We start from the raw sequence: 25,613 nt of genomic DNA, 5'->3' as shown, positions 1-25,613 counted from the left end.
CCCCCCCCCTCGCTGCAAAATAAATAAATCCTTCTGATATTAGGTCTCGGGCACTTCTTCATCACACAAACTCTTTCTCCCCATCATCTCCTCGGTCCTCTGTACCATCTCGTTCACGCTCAACCAGCTGTTGGGTCCAACGAGAGTTTCTCCAGTTCCGTCCTCGCCGCGTCGGATCCTCGCCGGGTCGGATCCGGAGGCGAAGTTGGTTGAGTCAGACTGTCCCAGGTGGTGAGACACGGTGAAATCTGCATCGCTAAGCGGCTGTGTGTGTGTGGGTGGGTGGGGGGGGGGGGGGGTGTGGGCGGATCAGGAGTCTTGCAGCAGTGATGTAATGGTTGCAGAACTCATCCTCTTACTTTGACGTACCTGGATCTGCTTTTCAGTTCAAATGTATTTACAATTAGATTCAGGTCCAGGAAACAGCTGTAAGAAAACTTGACAATAAATGATTACTATTTAAAATAACTGACTATCGAAGCCAGCAGAATTCAAACAGTTTACACGATTTTTTGTATTCATTTTTAATTTTTAAATGCTGATGAATTCCCAAATGTCTTTATTAGATATAAACAGACCCCATATTTGTTTGTTATAAACACACTCGATGACCACGTTCACCACGGTCAAGTGGAATATTCACCAGATATTCCAGTTTCAGTCCTGTTTCTGTTAATGAATCTAGAAGCTGAATCCTGATCTGCAGTGAAACTCAGTGGACTTTCATCATTTCTGCGTTACAGCTGCAGCTGGTTTATCTCTGCTTTTAACAGGCAGGATTCTCGGGTGCAGGACCGGTTGCTGGAGAACTTGTAGGTGGAGGACCTGCTGGTGGAGGACCTGCTGGTGCAGGACTTGTTGGTGGAGAACTTGTTGGTGGAGAACTTGTTGGTGGAGGACCTGCTGGTGGAAGACCTGCTGGTGCAGGACTTGCTGGTGGAGAACTTGTGGGTGGAGAACTTGTTGGTGGAGGACCTGCTGGTGGAGAACTTGTTGGCAGAGGACATGCTGGTGGAGGACCTGCTGGTGCCGGACTTGTTGGTGGAGAACTTGTTGGTGGAGGACCTGCTGGTGGAAGACCTGCTGGTGCAGGACTTGCTGGTGGAGAACTTGTTGGTGGAGGACCTGCTGCTGGAGAACTTGTTGGTAGAGGACATGCTGGTGCAGGACCTGCTGGTTGAGGACTTGTTGGTGGAGAACTTGTTGGTGGAGAACTTTTTCGTAGAGGACCTGCTGGTTGAGGACTTGTTGGTAAAGACCTGCTGGACCGTGTGAACTTAGACTCCATCATTCATTCTTTCAAACACCTTCTTAAAAAGTTCTTCCAGGTCTTTCATCATGTTTCAAAGTAGGTGTATATCTCCTTCTCCTTCCTTTCTCTTTCTGACCCAGAGGGTTTGAAAGGCTCGTGATCGGGGGATGTGTTTTTCTTCCGGAGCTCCAAAGCGTGAAATCAAGCCCTCGTTTGGTTATCGAGCCATCGGCGGATTCACCGCCGCGGTCCGGCGGCCTTTGAAGCCTCCTGGCGGAGCTGCGCCAGGGAGCCCACAGTGTGGCTGCATTGAAGTGAGTGATCAGAAGCCCCCCTGCGGCGAGACACCTCTCTTCCACGCCGCTGCATCAGAGATGGGGGGGGGGGGGGGGGGGCGGCGGCTCCCCGGGGGTGTTTCAAGTCGGCCCACGTTGCCCCACCCACCACCGGGCCAACCCCACACGCGTGTTTGTCTGTGTGTCTCATACTTCTTTTGGTGTTACGTTGTTGCTCGTGTGTCAACATTCATTGTTGCTTCTTTCTCCGTCTCGCTGCACCCCCCCCCCCCCGTCCTCCCAACCCACCTGGCAGACTCCGGCTGTCAGTCGGTGTGTGACGGCCTCCCAGCCTGAAGGATTCCTGTAACATGTTTCTGTGTTAGTCTTTAAAGACACGGGAAGGGGGGGGGGGGGTCACCAGCTGTCACCAGGAGAAGCTCAACGTAGCGTCTATCACTGCGAGGATGGACGGCACGGCGGTTTACTCTAAACGCCCCACCTGCCTCTTCCCACCTGCTTTATTCTCTTCACATAGAGCTGCCACATCCCCTTCAGATCAAATGGTTCTGTATCTGCATGTAGGTTGTGTCTGGATGTATTTATAGAGAGAGTCAGTGAGGGTATCACAGACTCACACCTTCTGCTCTGCAGATGTCAGAGACTGGATGAGTGACAGCTAGCCTCCCTCAGCGCCACTTATTGATCAGCCTGGGACTCTGCTGCTGCAATGCGCCCGGTGTGAGAGGGGGGAGGGGGGGGGGCATTAATATAGTTTCCAGTGACCCTTACATGAACCCTGTGCTGTGCTCAACCGCTCTCTGTGACGAGGTGACACGTGAAGTGAAGGTGAGCTTGGAGCAGGCGACGTCCTCCAGAGCTTCACGTCCTAAAGGTGCCGTCTCTCCTCCGGCCACCAGGGGGGGGGGGGGGGGGGGGGCGACTCGCCACGTAGAAGCCTGTGAGAAAATTATTCTTCTTCTCATTTGATTGATTCATTCCGTCTGCAAACATCGTAGTCTTCAAGGAGGGTCGATCAGAAGGCCGACCTCTCTGGGTCCAGCCTCCATCTCACCTCCACCTCATGGACTTGGAGGCTTTGATTAACCTTGAATGAGACTCCATGCTGCTCGTTTTAAGGCAAACAATGGTATCCATCCACTCCACATGCTACAAATATTAAGCTAGTCACATGTTGCACCACCTCTACTGACCGATTAGGTCGCAGAATGTTATTATAACATGCAGGAGAGCATGCTGGGATTTTATCTCTTGGAAAGGAGCAGCAGAGGGAGCAGAGAGGGCCTCAGTCTGCACAGGTGCATCTGAACCACACTGCTGCCAGGAGATGCTGGTTGGAGCTGCAGCTCCCTGAAGGTGTTCCTTGACTCCTCAAAGCACCGCGCACGTGAGCTTCTTGCTGCTGCAACACTGACCCCTTGTGGCCAGGAGCAGGAACCTTGTCTCCTTGTTTCCAGTTGCTTCTGTCCTCTTTGCTTTCCTCACCGATTCCTTTCCTTGTTTCCTTCTTTTCATCCCGTACCATCAACCGTTTTTTTTTCGAAATGCAAAGGTGGCAAAAGTTAACTCTGGATTTTCCTGGATTTCTTCTGTCGGATATCATTCAATCAATTTTGGACAATGAATACTTTTAAAGACGTCTTCAGGGATATTTTTCAATCATTTGTGACATTTTACAGCATAATCTGGAACAGGTCTCCTGCACTTTTGCTTACTTCTTCTCTCGTCCTTTTCCTACTTTCCTTCCTCTCTTTTAATCGTCCTTTTTATTTCCCATGATTGCTTCCCCTTCCTCCTCTAGCTCGTCTTGTTCTTCCTCGTTTTTTCCTCCTCCGTTCGCCTCCATTCATCCTCGTGAAGTCTGATGAGCTGAAGATGAACATGACCTCGGGTCCTTCTCCCCTAAATCTCTCAGTAGAAAGTAGAGCAGAGCAACGCATGTGTAGTTTTCAACCACTTAAACTTAGACAGCAATAAAAAGGTGCCATGAAATCAATCTTATTAGTGTACTCACATATTAAACATATACATGTTTGTGTCTATTAATCCAATACTTTTCAGTAAAAAATCAGTCCAATATTAAAACGTAGCAAACATAACTGGAAAAAATGTGAAATATTAATTTGCATGCGAGACGGGGATAATTCAACTATAGTTAGTAGATATTAAGTGTTTAAATGAGGATGAGCAAACATTGTATCTTTCTAAAAAATACATTCAATCCATATTCAGGTGTTTTAGTAAAGACTGACCAATAAATGTTCAATAAAGAATTGGTTGTGTAAAGAATTAAAATGTATTGATTTCTCAAGGCAAGTTGTTATGAGAAAATCCTAAACATAAATACGCAAATATCAATTACTAGATTGGAGCCATTAAACAAGCCACTTTTTAGTAAATTATCAATTTATTAAAACCGTGTGATACGCTTTGCATTATTTTTAATAATATTTCCATAAATTGACTCGAGTGTCATTATATTTATTTATTTCAATACTGTTTAGCGTTAACAAAACACATTGGTCATAAACTTAAGCTGAAATCAATCAATTTTAACACTTTTGTAAATACATTTCATGCAACACAAAAGTTGGACAAAAAACTGCATTTTAAAATAGAACGTGTCTGCGTTACTCTCTCACAGTCTGTTGAGTTAAACACATCTGGGAACTAAGTGAACTAAAAACACCACGAGGAGCGCGTGAAACATTTACCCGTCGTGCCTCGGTACGACCACCAGGGGGAGCCACAGCTCCACAAAAACACTCCTCACCTCTCAGCCCGAGGAGCTGATGAACTCTGCATCGACGTGGAGCAGCACCACGTGCACGCTCACCTGGAGAGGTGGCGCTCAGGATTTACCTGAAAGGTCAACGTAGACGTAGCAGGAGGTCATTTATCTCCTCGCTGGATCCTTAATCTCCACACGAGACCAAAAGACTCCACTGATGTCTTCGCTTCTCTGTTTGAACTCCTGTGTGTGTGTGTGTGTGTGTGTGTTTGTGTGTGTGTGTATGTGTTGACCTTTTGTGTATTTTGCACACAGAAAAAAATGTTTCCCACACTCTTTCTGGACCCTGAACACAGCGTTGTGGGAAGAGGGGGAAGTTGGTGCGTTTCCAGCGTCCATCTTTGGACATCAAGACTTCTCTCAGGGTTCTGTGGAATTGATGGGTTTTTTTAAACCTCCAAAGAAACAGATTTTTTTTTACATACATTAGAGGGAAGGTAGAGATCAAAATGACAATTTCAACCAATCTTTTTTATAAAAACAAATAGGCCTATATTTTATCAAAGGGTTGATCTGCTCCCACTGTAACCAACTGTGATCATTGTCTTTATTCCTTTTTGCATTTTTTCTGGTCCCTTTCCATCTATTTTCTAGTTTTCCATTTCTATGTAGTTAGAGGTTATTGAGATGTAGAGCCACTATTCTGTGTCTCTCTGTATTCATTTATTCATTTTCTAGTAATTGTCTTAAATCTTTGTGTTCACTTTCCTCATGAACTGACGGAAATTTGAGTAAATTGTATATCTAAAGTTTTTCAAACCCCCTAAGCTTAATAATAAAATAACTGTGACTTTCTGTGAGATATCATACAAAGTGTTGAATGACGATTTGCTGGTGATAAAAACCGTTTCCATTTACAAAGCTTGTGTTTATGACCATTTCGGTGGACAAAAGTCAAACATACTTTTTGCTTTATTTTGGGTCTCCACCGTCTCCTGAGTCAAAGACTCTGCTGTTAGCTGCAGTTCACAGGGTCCGTCGCAGCGCTTCCACCCGGCGGAGAAACGCGTGTGTTTCAGGATGAATGTGTGCGATGAGACCATCCCTGACGTGTGCGTGTTTGTGTGTGCGTTTGCACTGTGACCCCCCCCCCCCCCCCCCCCACACCCTCCTTCCTGTGGACGCAGCGGGCACTTCGTCATCCAGCTGTCAGGGGCCTCCGTCCAGCGGTTTCCAGCTCAGACTGTGGGAAAGTTCGAACCCCGGTTTGTCCCACAAGGCTCACCAATATCCAACAACCCCCCCCCCCCGCTCCTTTCTCCTTCCTTTCTTCTTGGACCAAACAGCTAAATATAATACACAAAATACAGAAGCAAAGTAGACGATGTTATTTCAGAAATGTAACAGCTCAGTTCGCTCGGCTTGAATGGCGTTTTAGTGAAAGAATCGCAGTGAGAAAGATTTTCCATTTTTAATGGATCCCCATCAGCTTAAATGAATAAAAATAAACATCACCTGATCGCAAACAAAATGGCGGCGGCAAAATGGCCAACCTCAAGTCAAGGGAAGACGTCCTGTGGGAGGAGCCAGAGGCTGGGCTGCTTTAGTTTTATTTTTAACTGGGATTTTAGAGTATTGTGAAAGAATTAGTAACAAAATGGTCAAAAACACAGAAAAAATATTTATTTATTTTCTGTGTAAGATATGAATCCAATTAGTTACATTTAGGTCCCAGATAAAAGACTTTAAATTCTCTTCATCTTAGATGAGTTTTCATTGTGTAATGTGGTTGACGTTATATTTTGATATTAGCAGCATTTGTCAGCTTTCTGCAGTGATATTTTACCTCTATGTAAGTCCCCAGTTTTAATAGCTGTAAAAACAACTGAGGCCAAACTCGGCACTGGATGGGTGAACGGATGCTTGGTTTGTTGCATGACTGGCTGACTACACACAGCACCATCATCAGCACCACCATCATCAGCACCATCAGCACCACCTCCACCTCCACCGGCAGCAGCAGGCCATTACTGTTCAGGAAATATGCTGAATTATTCAATCACTTCCTCTCTGCATTCTCTCCAGGATGCAGAGTCCATTGAAGAGTGTGTGAGTGTGTGTGTGTGTATCGATGAAGGGTTTGTGTGTCTGTGTGTGTGTGTTGTGTGTGGGGATGACCTACATCAAGTTGTCGGCTCATACTCTCACAGCAGTCTCATGACGTGAGGAGAAAAGTTGATTTTCATGTCTCCTCCTCAACAGAAACCCACCTCACGCCTTCATAAGTTCTCTCACTTGACCAAATGAAGTCTCAAATACGTCTAAAGTCGGTGGGAAGTTGTTGTTTTTTCGCATGTCTGACCAGACGTCAACTTCTCATTCTGGAGGACCGGGTCACGCGAAAAAAAACACAAATCGGCAGAAATAATGTGTCGATTCCTGTTGGAACGGGGACGCGGATGTTGGGAGATTAAAAAAAGACCGGACAGGGGATGAAGGAATGAGAGCGGGGGGGGGGGGGGGGGGGAGGGAGAGAGGGAGGGAGGGATGCGGATTCCAGAGGGAGGGAGAGCAGCAGCAACAGGAAGTGAGTTAAAACCTTTGTCCCGACCTTTTGACCCCATGAAGATAACATTCCCACCCTCCCCCATTCCTGCAGCTGTGTCCTCCCTTAACCCCCCCCCCCCCCCCCCCCCCCCCTCTCAACTAACTGTCTCTTTATTAGCATCCTCGTACAGATGAGACGTCTTGTGGAAGGTTTCTTGTGTGTTTCCTTCACGTACACTTAGTTTTTGGTGAAATTAATTGATTTATTTCAAAAAGTACAAAAGTTACATAAAAACTTGCTCTTCATTTTTTTTGTTCATCAAATTAGATCGCACATTTTTCTATCTAAAGTCTTTAAAATTATATCTTTTACCGTTGCACCGTGTTTATTGTCCCGCACCAATCACCAAGCAGTAGAAGCTTCCCACTGGAGCTCTTTCACACACACACACACACACACACACGCACACACACACGCACACACACAACAATGTTTTCCAAACACTCAGCCAGCAGATGAGTCCATTTTCATTCTATCAAAACAGAACATTGAACGTTTCCCCGAAGCTTTTGCTGCTTCTTGATCCATTATCAAAGGTAACACAGTGGAACTGAGCTACATTTTATTTTTCACCCTTTTTAAATATATTTTGGGAACATCATGCTCTCCTCTTATACTATTGACACCATTCGTAGTAAAAAAAATTAGGGAAAAGAAGAAGGAATTGTTGATTTTCCACTCAAACTCACATTGACTTCCACCGTAACCACGTGTGTGAGGTCACAGCGTCGGCCTCCATTCATCCCGCTGAAGTGTCCTCGACCTCCCCTCGACCTCTGACCCCGCCCCCCCCCCCCCCCCCTCATTTGTGTTTCTGCCGGCCGTTGGCGATGAGTGAGTGCGCGGCCGCCATCGTGCGCCCGGAGAATGATCTCCGAGGTGATTGACAGCTGTATGGCTGCTTGACGGACAGGTGGTTTTTGTCCCCGAGTCACCGCTGGGACAAACTCCCATGGTGCACCGGGACAGCGCCTGTATGAAAAAAAAAAACGACAAGGGCCACAGTGAAGATGCACAGGTTGGCGAGGGTAAAGGGGTCGGGCAGAGGGGGGGGAGGGGGGTCAGAGGTCATGGCCAGAAGTGGCATCACTCATCACCGGGGGATGGGATCGCGTCTTTTTAGCAAACCAGTGTAAGCTTTGTTTGTTTCTCATTGCTTGACTTGACCTGACCTCTAGTGAACTGTTATACAAAATATATATCTTTTTTAAAGCCCATCCTCAAAAGACTTACGTTGTCTGCAGGACAAACGAATCATACAGAAGGTTAGTCGTCTCGAGCGTGGTGTGACATCAGTCCGCCGATAAAAAGAGTTCCTGGAAGGATGAGCTCATGCGTCACCGCTCAAATGTAAGATGGAGGAATGTTTCTACTCTTCTCTGGCGTCTCATATCGGAGACGTTTGGAATCATCGTTAAATCATCTGTGAGAAGCTCCGCTCCTAGATGAATACAAGCATGTGCCGGTTTCAGCAGAGGGGTCAGAGGTCGCTCACAAAACATCTGTGGGGTTGGAACCGGCAGCCTCTGGTCAACTGGTTTATTGGTAAGAGCTTGTTTCGGGGAAACATGCATGCATTTTTTATCTTCTGCATCAGAAGACTTTTAACACACATACAGGAGAGAAAGTATGAGTGTGTGCGCATGTATGTACATACAGTGTGTGAGCGTGTGTGTGTGTGTGTGTGTCTGTGTGTGTGTGTGTGTGTGTGTGAGATCCTAAGAGCTCCCCCTTAATGCATTTTGATTCAGGACGATGAACAGGAAGGTTGTGCTTTTCCTTTTTTTTGTTTTGCACATAAACACAAACACACACACACACTCATGTTGCGTTCCTCTTCCTCTAATAATCCCCCCCCCCTCCCCCCCCCACCCCCCCCCCCCCCACACACACACACACATGTGTATCCACTGCTCTGGGAAGCCATTAGTGTGACCCGGCCTTGATTACTTATTTATGGGCCCAGCAGAGTGAGGGGAGTGGAATACCAGGGTCCCTCAATGATGAGGACGCTTCCCTGACTTCACCCGGGTCTCATCGCTTGATTTCTGCCTGCGACGTCAGCGGAAGGAACAAACCACGGGGTTCATACCCAGAGACAATTAGGATGTGTTAGTTTGGTTTGATGTGTATTTCAATGACGTCGAGCTGTTTGGCAGGAAGCCCCTCAGGCAGCAGACTCCCACCAACTTGCATTAGTCCAGTGAATGAATGGAAGTGACTTGACTTCTCTCTGGATTTATTAACATTGTAAAACATGACTTCGTGGTCTCAATCTCTTCTTTCCAATCTTCTGAAGAAAAGCATGATGGTCATTTTGTAAATTCTGGTCCCTCTGGAGTCGGATGCATCATAAAGGGAAATTGCAGTGGGGCGGGGCTACTCTGATTGACAGGTCACAGATGCTACCGGAGCCTTCGGGAAGTTGTATTAATTGTTCTTTCATCTCAGCGTCAAGTGTCGTGTTCATCTTTACTACGTGTTCCTGAAAATGATGATGAAAATGACTGCGTCGCGTCAGTTAGTCAGGAGGCAAAGCAAGTTAACATCATTCATGTGTCACGTTATTTCCGCTCTAGACCAAACGAGGATCCGTGGATCAAACCCTGTGTTTACCGAGGTCCGCGTTTTCAGTCAGTGAACTCACACATTTGTTCAGTTTGTGTTTCGGAAACTCCTTTTTATTGGTTCATCTTTAGCCAGGAGGGTAGCAGCGGCCGCGCCGCACCGAGAGGAACAAACAAACCAAATGAAAAGACAAACAAGGCCTCCTCTGACCTGTGAAATAAATACCGACATCCCGGGGGTTACTGTAAGCTCTGTTGTTGCAACCGTTTAAATAAATACCCACGAAGCGGTGCGATGAAACGAAAAGTGAGAAATGCACATTGTTCCATATATAATATATTCATTTAAGATAGATTTCTATATATATTTGTTCCATATACTCTTCTTAAATTATCTTACAACACAAAATGCCAATTAGTACCAAAAGCGATGGTTGCTAAGACAAGAGAGGAGAAGTCGGGTGGTTATAGTGAGGGGATCAAAACATCTGGATTCATGGACACACAGACACACACGCGTGGGGCAGAGAGAGAGCGGACATGAAGGGCATCGAACCCCCCCGGCGACTGATGACTAGAAAGAGTTCGACTTCACCAAGTGATGGAAAACTACTCGTTGCTCCTTAATGCGTTTTGATATTTTCCTTAAATTGTTGATGCCATTTTGTCAACTTGCTCCTGTCAATCATCCACCCGACTGTCTCTAAATAAGGGTGCGTTCATGCGCATGGCATCAAAAAACAGATAAGTAAAAAGAAGTCAGATGCAGCGTGAAGCAGCTTAAGACTGAAAGATGTTCTGCATCCCTTTGTTGTTGTTTTCTTCCCTGTTGTTTGCTTATTTTTGAGTTGTTTTCGATTTACGGTCTTTCTCTTGGTTCTGAAGCCCGTTCACGACTGGACCACACCAACCCTCCCTCGGCGCCGCCGCCGCCGCGTGCCTGCGGAACGCACAGAGCGCGGCGTCCCCGAAAGAGGTCAGAGGTCGCACAGTTCCCCCGCTTAGGATAATTTGTTTCACCAGTCACCATAAGAGGAGAAAACGCGTCTGTCTCCTCTGGTGTCGCCGTTTGTCCTTTCACAGACGCGCGCATGCAGGACAGGAGCTTACGGGACGCTCGGGATCTTTGTTCTGCGCATTTTCAAATTCGTCCGCACCGACGTGGACGCGGCGTGAACCCGAGGGGTTCGGTCGCCAAAGACTTGTGATGAGAAGAAGAAAAAAAAGAAGAAAAAAGAGTGACGCTTAAAGTGAAGAAAAGTTGCAACATTTAAAAAAAAAAGGAAACAACGGAACATTCATATCATGATTGAGTGTGTCCTCCACAGTCTCCGAGCTGTCCGTCAAACCAGGGAGGACAGAAACGTTTGGGGAAACAATCACGCATCCTTGAAGCAAGCCCTCTTATTGTTTGTGGATTAAAAAATAATCTTTAGGGTTGCTTTCTTGTCAACGATGTTACACGTTGAGAATAAAGCTTTTGTTTCTAGATGGGGTTTTTTTTGTTAGTTTTTTTTACTAATGTTTACTGCCCCAAAAGTTCCTGAATTGATCCCAAGTGGACAGCAAAGTAAAGCAAATGTTCACCATGATGCAAAACAGACCCAACAACAATCTCGTATAGACAAAGTAAAGCAGAATACAAATAGTTAATAGCCCATATTTACATATAAAAATATAGCAAAGTAAAACATTTTTTGGCTTTCGTTGTGTTTACGTTTGATACTAAGTCAAATCCTGAAGTGCGTTATTTATTTTTTGTTGTTGCATAAAAGGCCTTCATCTGACTGAATGGCGACATCAACGTTTCCTCTTTTCTCCCAGCATCCCTCTCTCCGTCCTCATCAGCTGTCCATCTGCCAAACACCACGCGTCCACTCATCCCCTCCCTCCGTTCTTCTCTGGCCCATTAGGAGCTATATCATGGAGCTAATTGCCTGTTTGATCGGCTCTCTGTGGACCAGGAACTGGAGGCTTTTAGCCCGCTGAGCGTGAGAGGAGAGACGGACCAGGCAGCAGGGATATAAGGCTGTGTGTGTGTGTGTGTGTGTGTGTTGGGTTGTAATTATGTTATTTGTTTCATTTTAAAAGCTCGTTATCATTTTTTGTTCTAACTTCTGCACATTAGCAGGATCAGCAACTGATTTTCTTTTGGTCTTAGTGGTTTAGACAAAGGGACGCTAATGTCGGCTATTTGCTAACCAGTAGCCGCACCTCGTTAACCGACAGGATTGGCGCCTTTCATGCTCGGTGCTGTGGTTAAAGTGATCACACCGACATGCGCTAACACCTCCGGTTCCACGGAGCAATTCTGTCTAATGGCCATCAGGGGGCGACTCCACTGGTTGTACATCAGTCTACGAGGAAGTGACTAAATGTCAGTGTCCTTACTACTTCACACATTTAATTAGTTTCAGCTGAGGTAACTTTTCTCTCACAATAGTTTCATTGAGGCAAAATAATTTCTCACGCTAGTGCTTGATGTGCTGCTAAGGCTGCAAGTCCTTCAGGATCAAGGTATTGACTGGACCATCTCACTCTCGTTCAGGCAGAGTGAAAAGTCGGATGGGAGGAGGTGGGCAGTGGGGGGGGGGGGGGGGGGGGGGCGGTGGCGACAGACTGACTTCGGGAGGAAACCAGACCCTCAAAGCTCCACTGAAGCAGCGCTGCTAAAAATAAGACAAGGGAGGCTTCTTCTGTCGAGAAAAGGAAAAAAACACATACGCAAAGCTTCTACATGCACAGGTTGTTGTACAGTGGAGGACACACACACACACATACACACAAACACACACGCTGCCTGGTGACAATGGATGCACCCTCCCTCCGGTTAAATAATCCTCCCTTCAGCTCTGGGCTTCTGGGGTAAACATCGTCCATCCACCTCACAGTGCTTTTGCTTTACAAATTAGCTTAATAGCATTGAAATTCACTCAGTTCATACAGTGCATGGTCCCTTGGTTTGGTGTCAAACAGTTACAGATGTGTCTTTGTTCTCACTTTAATGCCTCGGTGCTTTTGTTAAAAGACTCACAGTCAAATATGCACTGCGGCACAAGGCTTTTTTTTAAAATGTTTAATTCGTTCATTAATGGATAACCTTTCGAGGAGTTTTCAGAACGTCACGGGTCGCGGCCCTCGATCTCTCATGCATCTTCTGATTCTGTCTTCTAGAGGACAGATCATGTGTTGGCACGGGCCACATCACATGGCCACGGGGCGACTCTCCGTCCCCATCGCCCCCCGCCCGTGCGCTTCCCTGCCGAAGGTGGGGAGGGAGGAGGTTCATCAATAAATAAATGGATTCGACGCGTCCAGACTACACGCCGCAGAATGCAGAGAGAGGTGTTTTCTCTCCGGTTAAGTCTCGGTTTAAGGTCAAAGGGCAGTTCGGGCGAATCACAACAGGCTCTTCTTCTTCAGCTTGAGTTCTTAGGCTTGAAGTCTCCCACGTGAACAGGCACAGTGAAGCTTTGGTCCCTCCTGAGCTGGAGATGAAGTAAGTTCAAGGTGAACAACACAGTTGGTTGGTTGGTTGGTTGGTTGGCTTGTCGTATGTAGGTGGGTGGGACCAGTTGGCATTGTCGTCCAAATGTCAGCTGTGGCACGGGTCGACTGGCGACCCCGTTGCTTTGGCGACTGCGTTGCTTTGGCGACTACGTTGCTTTGGCGTTTCCAGGCCTGTCATAAGGGCTTCTCCGGGGCCTTGCTGTGGAGCGGCGGTCGCCCGGGGTTAGGGTTGGAGGCGGAGATCTTGCGGCAAACGGTGTTGGTGTTGCTGCACCTGCAGCCGGGGCGCGTGGAGCGGTCGTGGGCGCACTGGCACAGAGCGAGGCACAGCCTGGCGGGGGGGTAGCAGCAGAGGCAGGGCAGGCAGAGCGCCAGCAGGCCCATGGTGCCCCAGCGGGCGAAGGCGTGGGCCGGGCCGCAGGAGCACGGCCGGTCGGCGCAGTTGTCCTCGTCGTCCTGGGCGGAGCAGTGGTAGAACAGGCCTTTGACGCAGCACAGGCAGGTTCCGTACTCCACGGCGCTCTCGGCGGAGCACAGGCAGCGCTGCCCGCAGGCCCAGCAGGAAGGCAGGCGGCGGGGGGCGCAGCACTCCCGGCACTTGCAGCGCCCGCACCGCTCGCAGATGAACAGGTGGCGGCCCGGCTCGGCCTCGTCCTCCGCCAGGCCCTTGCCGAGGGGGGCGTCGGGCTTGAGCTCTCCTTTGGGCTGAGAGCGGACCGCCGAACCCAGGTCGGAACGCGAGGGCGTCAAACCCGCCAGCAGCCGCTGGTCCGAGGTGGCGCTGGTCCGGGACATGGAGGAGCTCATGGTGCTGGAGCGGCTCAGGTGGGACAGGTGAGCGTGCTGCTGCTGACTGTGGCTGCGGGGCAGGGCCGAGTGGAAGGACGGCTGTGGGTAGTGGGCGTGTACTCCATGAGGGTAGCGGTCTTCGTGGGCATAAAAAAACCCGGACAGAGACGCCGGTTCCAGCGCCACGGGCCTCTCCACGTAGTCATTGTTGGCCCGGGTGGCACGTATCTGGTCGAGCGACAGTACCTGCTGGGGGTCCAGCCCGTCCAGCTCCATCCTGAAGGAATGAGCGGGGTCCATCCTGATGAGCCAGGCTGGGTAGCACCAGGGGGGGTGGGGGGTGGGGGGGCAGGGGTTGGGGCAAGGTGCTCCCAACGCTCACGGCACATCAGATAAACCTGCCGACACACAGAGAGGAGGCGGAGCTTTAAACATTCCATCAGACATCCCTTCTTCAATGAGCACCTATTGCATATTGCATATGCTCACACCTGTTTATGAAATACATGGACACCTTTTACTTTATTTAGCTTAAAGCATATTGTACAAAAGGTGAACAGAAGGTGTACTGCCGTATTTAAAACGACGTTTGCCCAGACAACAGACAAATATTTTTGTATCTTTAATCTAAATTCACAGCTTTAAAATGACATATTTCGTCTAACAAACTGTCCTGAAAGATCCAAAAATTCAATCAACAACAATACGAAACTTCCAGTGCATCCATAGGACATTACACACAGCGAAAAGGCCTGTTACTCTGCAGAAACGTGTGCAGCACAGCTCAGCCCTCCACGCGAGCCATGTCATCGTGACCGCGGAGGCTCTCCGCCGCTCGGGGCCAACGCTATTATTAGCCCGCCAGAGCCCGAGAGATACGACCATCAGGTCCCACACTGTAATTTAGCATCTGTTGAACGCAGCTGCTGCCGTCCGCGGAGGAAACCCACCTGCAGAGAGCAGGAGGCCGCCAAGGAACAGCGGAGGCGCAGGTTTCGCTCTGAATCAAAGTCTTTGTACATCGGCCGGACCCGAAGAGGGTCGTTTATGGAGCTCTAGAGGGTATCTGCTCAAGTATCTGGAATTGGTCCCATTCAGGACAAACTCGTTGAGAAGGAGGCTTTTTTTTTTTTTTAGAAAACCAGAGATTAAATACAAAGTGCGCTGAGTTGTGGTTTGTGGATTTCAGCCGTAGGACGTGGTTTCTTTAATGGCTACCAATAACTGCCTTTAAAAATGGAAACATCAACCCTGGAGTGTTTCCTGGTAAACTCTGTCTGTGTGGTTTATTCGGAGTAACAGGGACGCTGTTTCTGGAAAGGTATAATTACCAGAATCACTGACAAATTTCCAAACGAAGAGTCTGCCTCGAAACGCTTGAAAATTCAAATCTAAATTTGCTCATGAGCGCAGTAAATGCATGAGCAAAAATTTAATTAAATAAAAGGTCCAAGTCTGGTGGAAAGTGCAGCTGATTTGATTCCCTGCTGAATGAAGAGATTCTAGAAGGAAAGCCTCATATCTGCTGCTCACTTTGAAAGGGGAACATATCGTTGTAATTGTGTGTATGATAAACAAGAAAAACCCCACAAACACACACACAAAGATACTGCAGGTCTCGCCAAGTGGCCAAGGGAAGGGGGGGACGGGGGGATCTAAGATTTTTCAGTAACAGGATAGTAACTAAAAACACTTACTTTAGACTCTAACTTCCTTAAAGGGCCAGTGAGTTGGATACGGGATATGTCTATATAAGGGCTACATGTCATATTTATTTCAATTACTGTTATGTAGATTATCAAATTGTTTCCTCTATTCAACTAACAGTCCCTAAAACCCAAATGTATCAAGTTTGCTCTTAAGAATGATCCGTCGCTTTCTTTCTAAATGAGGAATGAAATAAATGATCCACTGTTACGTCACATCGAGCAAAGCTCCCCAACACGTTACAGATTAACAACATTTTTAAGAACAGACGTTATTTGAGATTACGTAACCTAATTAAAGGCAGATTACTGATCACAAACATGACATGATAATATTGCCCTGTTATTTACACCCAGAAGTCCTCCGGGCTTTCAAGCTGAGGTGCAGCATGCTGGAGCAGATAAGAAGCTCGACTGGATGAGGAAGCGTTTTCACCCGTTGGTCCCAGGAGGGACGAGAGGGTCCTGGCGACTAATCGTATCAGGCAGACCCGGCCCATCAGCCCGTCTAATTGTTAAAAAAAAAAAAAGAATGCGACGCCATTTCCATGAGCTCATATTCATTTCCTGGTTGAGACCATCTGTAATAACCCTTAAAGCTGTTACAAAGCACCGTGTCTGCAGTCCATAGTGAAGAGGAGAGTCCAAGGGGAGCAGGTGTGAACCTTCTTTGTAAGCAGCATCCACACATTTATTTATTTATTTATTTTTTACTATGTTGCTTTATGTAAAATGTGCAAAGAAGCGTTGGTCGAGCATCCGGAGTGAGGAGAGAGAGAGAGAGAGAGAGAGAGAGAGAGAGAGAGAGAGAGATGGTGTTCCAAGAGGCCGACGGAGGAAACCTGAGCACGGACCTTTGTGCTGGGGGAGTATCGGTAATGACTGAGGCCCTGCCATGGCACTCACACACATACACACACACACGTGCGCACACACACACACACGCACACATGCACAACCAACATTTACACGGCTGGGTTTGAACTGTCTGGAAATTTGCAAACATCCATTGTTGTTTTAATAATGACACAACGGTGTCCCTGACTGGGTATTAACAAGCGTTCATCTAGAAGAGCCTCTGATGAGTCAGGGACGGTCACACACCTGAAAACATTAAGATTTGATGCAGAAACATCCTGAAACGCGAGCGGGTCCCTCGTCCGTCCCGGACTGGACCCCCACCCCCCCCCCCCCCCCGCTGAGTTGGACTCGGCCCGCCGATGGTCGATCGACTCTTAACGGACGGAGCGTCGCTGCATCTCTCGCCGGTGACATCATGGCCTCGGGGGCTATTTTTAAAACTGCCTGCAGTGACCCTTCGCCTCGGAATGAGGAGGGGTTGCCCTCTCCTCTCCTCCGCTTTTCCTGTCGTCGTCGTCTCCTCTCTCCTCCCTTCCTCTCGCCCTCTCACATCACCTCCTCCGCTCGCGCTCCCTTCCACCCTGTCCTTCACTCCCTTTTCTCTCCCTCTTCGTCCCCACAGTGTTAAACAGATGTAGGAGAAGAAGAGCTTTCTGAATTCCTTTTAAATTAAATTTGTTTTTAGTTATTTAAGTTATGTGTGCCTCCATCCTCACATTCTGACTTCAAACATGTTTAGTTCAGTTTTCAATGTCTGTCCTAAGAAATACGGTATAATACATAGAAGTAAGGTTACTGATTATTTAGCACACTACTGATTAAATGAATACTACATTTAGATGGAAGCAGTGTCTCAGTGGTTTGTAATGCTACTAAACCTGTTTAACCTTTTTTAAAATTAGCACCACAGATAACATGGGTAATGGAAAAATCCACTTTGAGGTAGTTGCAAGAAAGTTTGTCTGTTTATATCCTTGTATTTTTTAAACGCAATCTTATAATATCGGTTGATTCGGGCAGCTGGAAGAAAAAACAGTATCAGAACATCTCTCATTTGGTACGTTCATGTGTAAAAACATTAACGTTATTGTTTTTAAAACATGTTTAAATTGATGTGACAGATTGTGTTTGCGAGTTCTTTAAAGCTTCACAAAATGCCGTAAAGACATAACGTAAAATCAAGACTATTAATGCCCTCTATAGTTCTGAGTGCACGTGACTGTGGCCCCGTCAGGCTCTAGGACCCAGGGGCCTTCCCCCCAGGCGCCCTCCGGAGGCCGGATTGAATGACAATAAACTGGATGAGATACCGGATGTGCCGAATCTGACCCCAACGGAAAGACTGAAATAGACACTGCAGACTAGCAAGTCCAGGCCAGGGGTGTGGGGGGGGGGGGGGGGGGGATTAGGGGTGGGATTGGGAGACCAGAAGAGGAGGTAGGGATGACCAGAGGCAGTGAATGTGAATGAGTGAGGGACCATGAGGCCAATAAGTAGCAGTTTTTTGACAGTGCGGCAGAAGATTTCCAAAGCCGTCACTGTTTTTGTGATCTTGGAGTAGAGAGCAGCCGGCGCTTCATGGAGACACGCGGGGGGGGGGGGGGGGGGACACATGGGTGCGTATGCGTGACTTGTTACCATGGTGATTGGGGCCCCTGACACGAGTCAGGTCCCCTAAACATGATCATCAACAGAGAGGAAAGACTCCCGAATTTTTTTTTGGTTTATTCCCGTTTCAACGAAGCCACCAGTCAAACCTCTAATACCAAAGAGTCCATTCGACAAAGTGATGACACAGGGAGGTCAGAGAGACAAGACGACGCCGAAAGTGGTGACGTAGTTTTTTTGTGTTTGTGGGGTCCAAAATGAGAAAAAGCTTAGAAAACTGGGACTAGTTTCTTTGACAAAATGTTCCTCAAACTTACGAAGGAGATTCACAAAAATGTCCATTTTGGCCCAATGAGGTTGTCAACATTTTGACTTTGAATGTTTTTTCCAAGCTGAAGTAAAGCGGGTCATTCTGTTACGATAGAGCGTGTGCACATCGGCCTGATAGACACGGTGACAAAGAGCCAGAGAGAAGGAGACAAAAGCAATAAAACCATCCTGTGAAAAAAGCCTCCAGAGGCTTCCTGAAGCTGCAATCTGTCTAATGACCACCAGGGCGGCGACTCCTCTAGTTGTGCATCTGTGAGAAAATGACTTTTCTTTTACTCTCATACGAGCTTCAAACACAATCAGAAGAAAATGTAAAGTTTTGTGTTCCACCAAATCTCCACCATTAGTTCTTGGGAGAAAACGTTTTTCATCTTTCAAGTTGAAGTTACTTTGTTTTTTCTCCTTTTCGCAACAAAGCTTTTTTTTTTACTGTTGATCTCCGTCTCTACAAGTGTGTGGATCTATGCGGCGTTAGTCAATGCATTAGCTCTTCCAAACGTGGCGTAACCCCCCCCCCTCCCTCCCGCTCCCCCCATCCATCTAACCATCCATCCATTTCATCATTCGTTCATCAGCCCTCTCCTCCATCCAACCATCCCTGGTCAATCCCTCCCTCTGCCCCTACAACACCACTCCTCTGCCCCCGTCCCACCCCAGCGGAGATGGGTATTGACATTCTGCATCCGACCTTGAGGACAATCAATCCCTGCATGTCCCCCTCACGTACACACACACACACACACACACAGACACACACACACAGAGCGGACTGATGTTAACAATCAGTTAATGCAAACAAGCTTCACTTTGGGAGGAACCCTTCCAGTCTCTTTACGTGAAGTCTGCTAACTTTCTCCAAAACTCAAGTTAAAAACTCAAATCTAACGTGCAGACTGTGAAAAAAATGTCAAAAGCTTCAAAGGGAAAATGAACTTTTGTTCTCTCTGGACGAGATTAAAATCCCTAAATATGAACATTCTCTCCATCTGCATCTGGCTGGGTTGCTTTGTCACCAATATCACACTCCAAAAACATCTCTGACTTTATATTATTGAGCCAAAACCCAAAACTTTTAAGTCATTCCCTCGTTTATGAAACTTTTTTTTTTCATCCCGAGCTCACGCGGATCATCAACAGCTCATCAGCGGAATGGCGATAGCTTGAATTCATGATTACCTCTGATTGGTGGGAGATCCATTCTGCGGCGTCCCGGGTGTCCGTCTGTGTGTGTGTGTGTGTGTGTGTGTGTGTGTGTTAACTTATACTTTGTCTATTGAACCCAGTGATGGATTGTAAATGTTATTTTACGGTATGGTTAACCGCTCTCTGGTATCCAGCGACAGTATTTCATGAGATCACAGGAGCTTTGTTGTCTAAGGGTGTGTGTGTGTGTGTGTGTGTGTGTGCGTGTGTGTGTGTGTGTGTTTGTAAGGCTGGGAGGATGCTCCCCCTCAGCGTGGCGCTCCCTCCTCCTCCTCCTCCTCCTCCTCTTCCCACTCCTCTTCCTCTTCTTCTTCTTCCCGGAGCTCCGACCCGCAGCGCTCTGGTCTCCCCCCCGAGGAAAGCAGCCGGTCCCTCCCTGCGAGCTCCTCTCTCCCTCTCTCCCCCTTGCGAGTGCATGCGAGGGAGCAGCGTCTTAACAGTTTAATTTTTTCAGTTTGCTGCTTTCAGAGGGTCCAGGAGCACAGGAGGAAGTATCTCCACGCAGAGAGGCAGAAGAAAAAAATATAACGCTTCGGGCCGTGAAAAAGAAATCTGCACAGCTGGTTCGGACAAGAAGCTCCGGAGATTAAACCCTGAGCTTTGAGAATAAAAACCTTCCTTGTGGTTCCTGTTTGTGTTCCCGTCCGTCTGTAGTTTCCTCTCCTCTCCCCGAGAGATGAATGACTGAGAGCTCTGCCTCTCTCTCTCTCTCTCTCTCTCTCTCTGTCTCTCTCCCCCCTCCCCTCTCTCACCCCTCCTTCCTCTCCCATCACTGAATTCAGTTCACTTCTGCTCCACCAACATGACGGGGCAGAAGGGCTGGTGTTGCATTTCGTTTGATTCATCGATGGCTTGAGGACCGGTCGGAACACATTGAAGTTGAAAATAAGTATTTTTCTCATTTCATCTATGGCTGTAGTTCGTGGTCAGGTGATGTAACGCATCCTCCAGGCAATGTGGTGTCTTCCAAAAGCTTTTTCACAATCTCTGTGGGTTTTACGAAAGTGGAGCGCCCAATATGTGTACAGCCCTTTCAAAATAAACTTCCTTCCTCCACTGCTTTTAGGGTAAGATCCTGGTGCAGAAGGTGCGTGACTAATACACCGAAAACCTTTCGCTGTCAATATACTCAGTTTCATGATAATTAATCGTTTTGAGGGACATCTACAAGTACAAAGCACATTTTTTGGTACAGGTGAGTCAGGGGATTTTAAAACGTATAGTTGCAGTTCACCTTTGAGCGGTGAATCAAATATGAAAGACTGGGGTACGTTCTGTTTGTGTCAGTTGTAAAGTATTTAACATTCTGTGTATGTGTTAAATAATGAATCGTGCTTCGTCGAACACACTCCCCATTTTCCACTTAGCGCGCAGTTATTCTGACACTTTAGTTGTGTCCAAACTCTCAAAGCAGAGCCGACGCTCTCCATGCAGACGTGCTCACATGATGGCATCGCTGCATGCATGATCAAAATCTGCAGCCTCTGCTCTGCTGTGACTGTGCGGCCTGTCAGTTTGTTACATCATAAAACAGAATTTTGTACCCTCGGTGACGCCCGGCAATCTTCTCCTAACGAAGGATTTCATGATGTTTTGATGAATCAAAGACGTTTTATTGGGGAAAACCGTTTTCCTTTGAAAAGTTTTTACGTCGTTGGACATTAACTGGAAAACAAAAGAGAGAAGTTTTTGTAGTACTCGCTGCATGAGAACATGTTGGTGGTAACACTTCTCAGGAGATTTATCAATTAGTCTTCAGACCACATTCCACACATTTTTTGGCGATCTTCGTATCGCTGGAGAGAAAAGCACGTCGGAGATATTCACTCACTCATTCCATAAGGACGGGTGACATCACGTACAATATGCTGCATGACTGTAATATGAACCTCCTCTTGTGTCTGCGTGAGCGCGTGCGTGTGCTTTTGTCTCTTTTTGGTCCGTGCCCTTACTCAGCAACTTGCAAACCCATCCGGACCAAAGCAAGACACACAGAGCGTAGGCACACACTCACACACACACACACATTAAGGTAACCGGACACGAGGCCATAATGTGTGGGGGGGGGGGGGGTTCCTGTTTCCTGTTGAGGAATATATCTGAGATGAAACTAACTGCTGATAGAGAAACATTGAAGACAACAACAACAAAAATCAGTATTTATTAGTTTTTAGTTTTTTCACTTATGTTGAAAGCAGAAAGCCAGCACACAGACACCCAGTCTGTAAACTCATCGCTCCGCTCAAAGGATTTCCTGATGTGTTGCTTCCCTGCGATGCAACATGCACGTCGCCAATTAGGCAAAACCAAGCGAATGATGTTCTGGGTCAGGCCCGGGATCGATGTCGGATGGCCTGGTTTACCAGCGTGTGCGGCTCTACAAAGTCATTTGTTTCTGCCGGCGCTCCGAACGGCTCTTCCTGCGTGCGCACGTGGGTGCATGGGTGTCGACTTACGCAACACGTCGCAGTGTGCCACACACCCCCCCCGCCCCCCACCCCACCACCCCCCCCACACACTGTGACGCCTCTTCACGCGTGGTGATTTGATGGTTTTGTGACAGCAGTAGAAATTCGAATTAAAATCAAACGTCCGCGGGGAAGTTTAGAGGGTCGGCCATTTTTTTGTGGGTTCCTTCGTTGCGCGCTAACTTACTTACTAGGACAACTGAGGCAAAGTCCCACTGAGGGAAGGTTTTGCAGGAATGAATTAGAGGAGACGTGCAGTTGTGGTCTTACAAAGCGCAGTGGAGCTAGCCAGCCAGCTAGCCAGCCAGCTAACGAGCCAGCTAACTAGCCAGCTAACTAGCCAGCTAGCTAGCGGACACCCAAGCTGCTCCAGCTAGCTGGCTCATTGATGAGCCAAAAAAAACGTTGGACTTAAAAACTTGGAGACACTAAAACTTTAGTTGAGCAAAACTTGTAAGAAAAGGCTTGTTGTGACGACAAGACGCAGGAACTTGAAGGTCTCATTGACTCTTAACGGACCATCATTTGCTAAATGAACATCCTGCTGTAGAGAAGAGAAGAAAACTTTTTGGTATTTTGGCGCATTCTCAATAGTGTCCATGTTGTGTTCCCTTGCCTCTTGAACCCCCCCCACCACCACCACCCCCCCATCTTCTAATCGTAGCTGATATTTGGGCGCAGGGAGGAAGAAGAGCGACCGATCCATTAACTGACCAGGAACAGCTTGATTGGCTCCGGACAAACCCCTGAAATAGCCGGATTGGCCGCCGGCCAAGCGCCCATTTCCTGTGCGTCTGAGAGCAGCTCCAGCCACCGCGGCTCGAATGCATTTCCTGACTGTGAATAAAACTTTTATTAATGACCAGGAGTGCATCAGCGGCTCGCCCACACTCACTCACTCATTCACTCGCTCATCAAGGGGGAGGAGAGGTGGGGCGGGGGAGCAAAGGGTGATGGGAGTGAAAATGAGCTGCAGGGAGACGACGTGAGACAAGCGAGGGCCGGAGAGAGAGGGAGAGAGAGGGGGAGGGAGGGGCGGAGGGGGTGTGGGAGACAAAGAGAGACACTGATGGATAGATCAGGAGATGAGGAGATGGAATTAAGTGAAACAAACCAGAGCCCAGACATTAAAAGAGAAAGAGAGATCGGCAGGAGCTTTTCCGCAGTATCTCTTACAGCGTAACTTTGTTGCACTAACGGTCACTCAGTGCACCTTTCCGTTGCTAAACTCATCACGTAGACTCAAATATTACCCACAACAACAAAAGAAAGAACAACCACAATAGGGTTCACAAAAAACGATATCCTGTTTTTGCCTTTTATGAACAGGTCCCACCCTTCTTTAAAGCCGCGTCAGTCATGTACCCGAAAAAACTCAAACCTGCATTCTATCCACTGACCAGCAGGGCGGCGCCTCGTCTCCGGTTGTATGGAAGTCAATAAGAGAACACACACACACACACACACACTTCACGACCCCACAGCGAGGCAGGGGGCTTCAGCGGGTCACTGACCTCAGGCACGGGGCCTGGTTGCTGGGGGAGAGGGGTCGATAGTTCTGCCTGTGTGGGGCAGAATGTGTCAATACGGGCAAAAGGCAGAGAATAGTTATTTTCATTTGCTTTAGTGTTACATTTTTAGTGCTTTTACTTGTTTTTGTGTCTTAGTGAATGAGTATAAATGACTCTGGCAAATCGTTACAACATTAACTAGGAAAATTAAAAGATAAACACCTATTTCATTTGTTGAAGGTGACTGTTTCATATTTTAAATACTTTTTAAAATGTTAAAAGCAACAATTAATGTTGTTAAAAGTCAAGACATGACACAAAAGGTTTATGGCCAAAGGGGACAAAATGACTGTCAAAATGATCACATTGAGGTTCAGGCAACATCTACTCATGTAAATAACCTTACAGGTGTTTATATATTATATTATTATATATTGTGTAGGGTTTAGGGATATTTTTTATTTATTTTCAACTTTCAAAAGCTCTCAAAATGATCTCTTTTTGACTCTACTCTAAATCATTGAGCCGCTTCATTCCGCGTTGCCACCTTTTGTTGATGAATTCCCCCGTTTCTTTGCCCCATATTAATACCATACTTCCATTCATGCCAATAAAGCACATTGATCAAATTAGAGAGAGAGAGAGGGAGCAGCAGACCGGAGTGCGTAATGGGGAAGCATTGATTATGGCTGTTAACTCTGGCTCTTTGATGCAGATAATGCAGTCTCTCTCTTCCTGCCTGTGCACTGGCTTTACACTCTAAAACCCCGGGGCCTCGGAGGATATTGGGTTTGCAGAGAGGGAGCGGCGGCTACGTCAGACTCGCTGCATGAGCCGGACCCTGACACACAGAACTTCTGTCGTGCAGCGAGGGCATGTGGCTCTCCGTGTGTGCTCGGGAGAATAAATGTTTAAAAAGACACTAACGCTGCACTGTGGTCTCTGTGGAGACCTGTCGATCACGAGCTAGCCCCGCCCTCAAAGCCTTCCCTGACTGAAACATCATGCTGCGTTGAGGAAGACTTCAAGCTATAGATTGAGACCATAAACTCGTGTCTACCATGTTAACTGAGGGAATAAATCCATTTCTATAAAACCAGAGGCGTCGCCCCCTGGTGGACATTAGGGAGACTGCGGTTTTAATTCAGTTTCTTTTGGTGGTGGTTGGTCTTGGATATTTCTCCAAAACATTAATCTCCTTGTCATCTTTTCCAGACTCTCGAATAGAATCGCTTCGACACGCCGTCCGTCATCGGTGACGGCCACTGACCGTCGATGTTCTGGTCCCCCGCGATGTGATCCGTCACCTCCCTGGGGGGTCCGGTTTCCGGAGCCACGTGGTGACAGGGAATGGTCTACCGTGACCTCATTCTCCGTCCCTGGGCTCCATCAGCTCCACCCGGGCGACCCCCCCGGTGAGCGAAGAGCGAGATGCTGAGGAGAGCCGGCGCTCTCTGCTGGAGACCCGCGGCGTTGCAACTTCACCCGGCAACACAGCAGAGGCAGCAGAGGCCTCGGGTGGATCTCTGCTGCAGGGGGGCACTTGAAGGAAAAGATATGAGGGCAGTGGGTTTGACTGAAGGTTCGACCCATCTGAGGGATTCACCCAAATTAAACCAAAATCAAACCGTGAGAAGCTTAAAATACGTCATTATTGGCAGATTATCAGATCACCAAAGGTAAAATCATCAAACCAGCGCTTGATATCATAAAAAGCAACAAAAAAAAGTTTAAAAATGGGAATTTTCATGAAACTTTCCATTAAAACATGAATGTTTTATTCCTTGGCAGAAGAAGCATCAAACACGTCACAAACATTCTCTGAAACTGACTGAACAGCGAGCTCGGTAACCCTTTTAGAAACGCTCCTTCTTTATGCTTAATGCCTATTTCTAATGTTCAGGACTTTTATCTGCAAAGAGCAAAGAGCGCAAACGCTGGAAAACGCAATGCTTTTTATAAACTTCAGGAAAAGAAAAACAATTCATCTGTGTGAATAAAAAAAGATATTTAGTTTAATTTTTAGTATGTTCTTCAGCCACTTGGAGGCAGCAGATATTCTTACCAAGTAGAACATTGCAAATGAGAGTTAAGAAAGGAAGGAAAATGAGGTGAAAGAACAACGAAATGACTAAATATTACTATGTTATTATATATATATATATATATATAT

The 25,613-nt window shown here is 47.2% G+C and overlaps 1 protein-coding gene across 1 annotated transcript; it reads right to left on the bottom strand.

Moving 5' to 3' along the window:
- Window positions 1-12,066: 12,066 nt before the first annotated feature.
- Window positions 12,067-20,131, bottom strand: LOC119215667 (protein sprouty homolog 3). The gene is made up of 2 exons (XM_037468002.2): window positions 19,435-20,131; window positions 12,067-14,151 (listed from the first exon to the last, which is right to left on the bottom strand). Exon 2 carries the CDS (start codon window positions 14,051-14,053, stop codon window positions 13,139-13,141), a length of 915 nt encoding a protein of 304 aa, XP_037323899.2. The 5' UTR covers window positions 14,054-14,151; window positions 19,435-20,131; the 3' UTR covers window positions 12,067-13,138.
- Between the last annotated feature and the right edge of the window lie 5,482 nt (window positions 20,132-25,613).

The sequence above is a fragment of the Pungitius pungitius genome, chromosome 16 (assembly GCF_949316345.1).
Source record: "Pungitius pungitius chromosome 16, fPunPun2.1, whole genome shotgun sequence".
Taxonomy (NCBI): Eukaryota; Metazoa; Chordata; class Actinopteri; order Perciformes; family Gasterosteidae; genus Pungitius; species Pungitius pungitius.
This window is presented reverse-complemented; position numbering and strand designations above follow the sequence as displayed.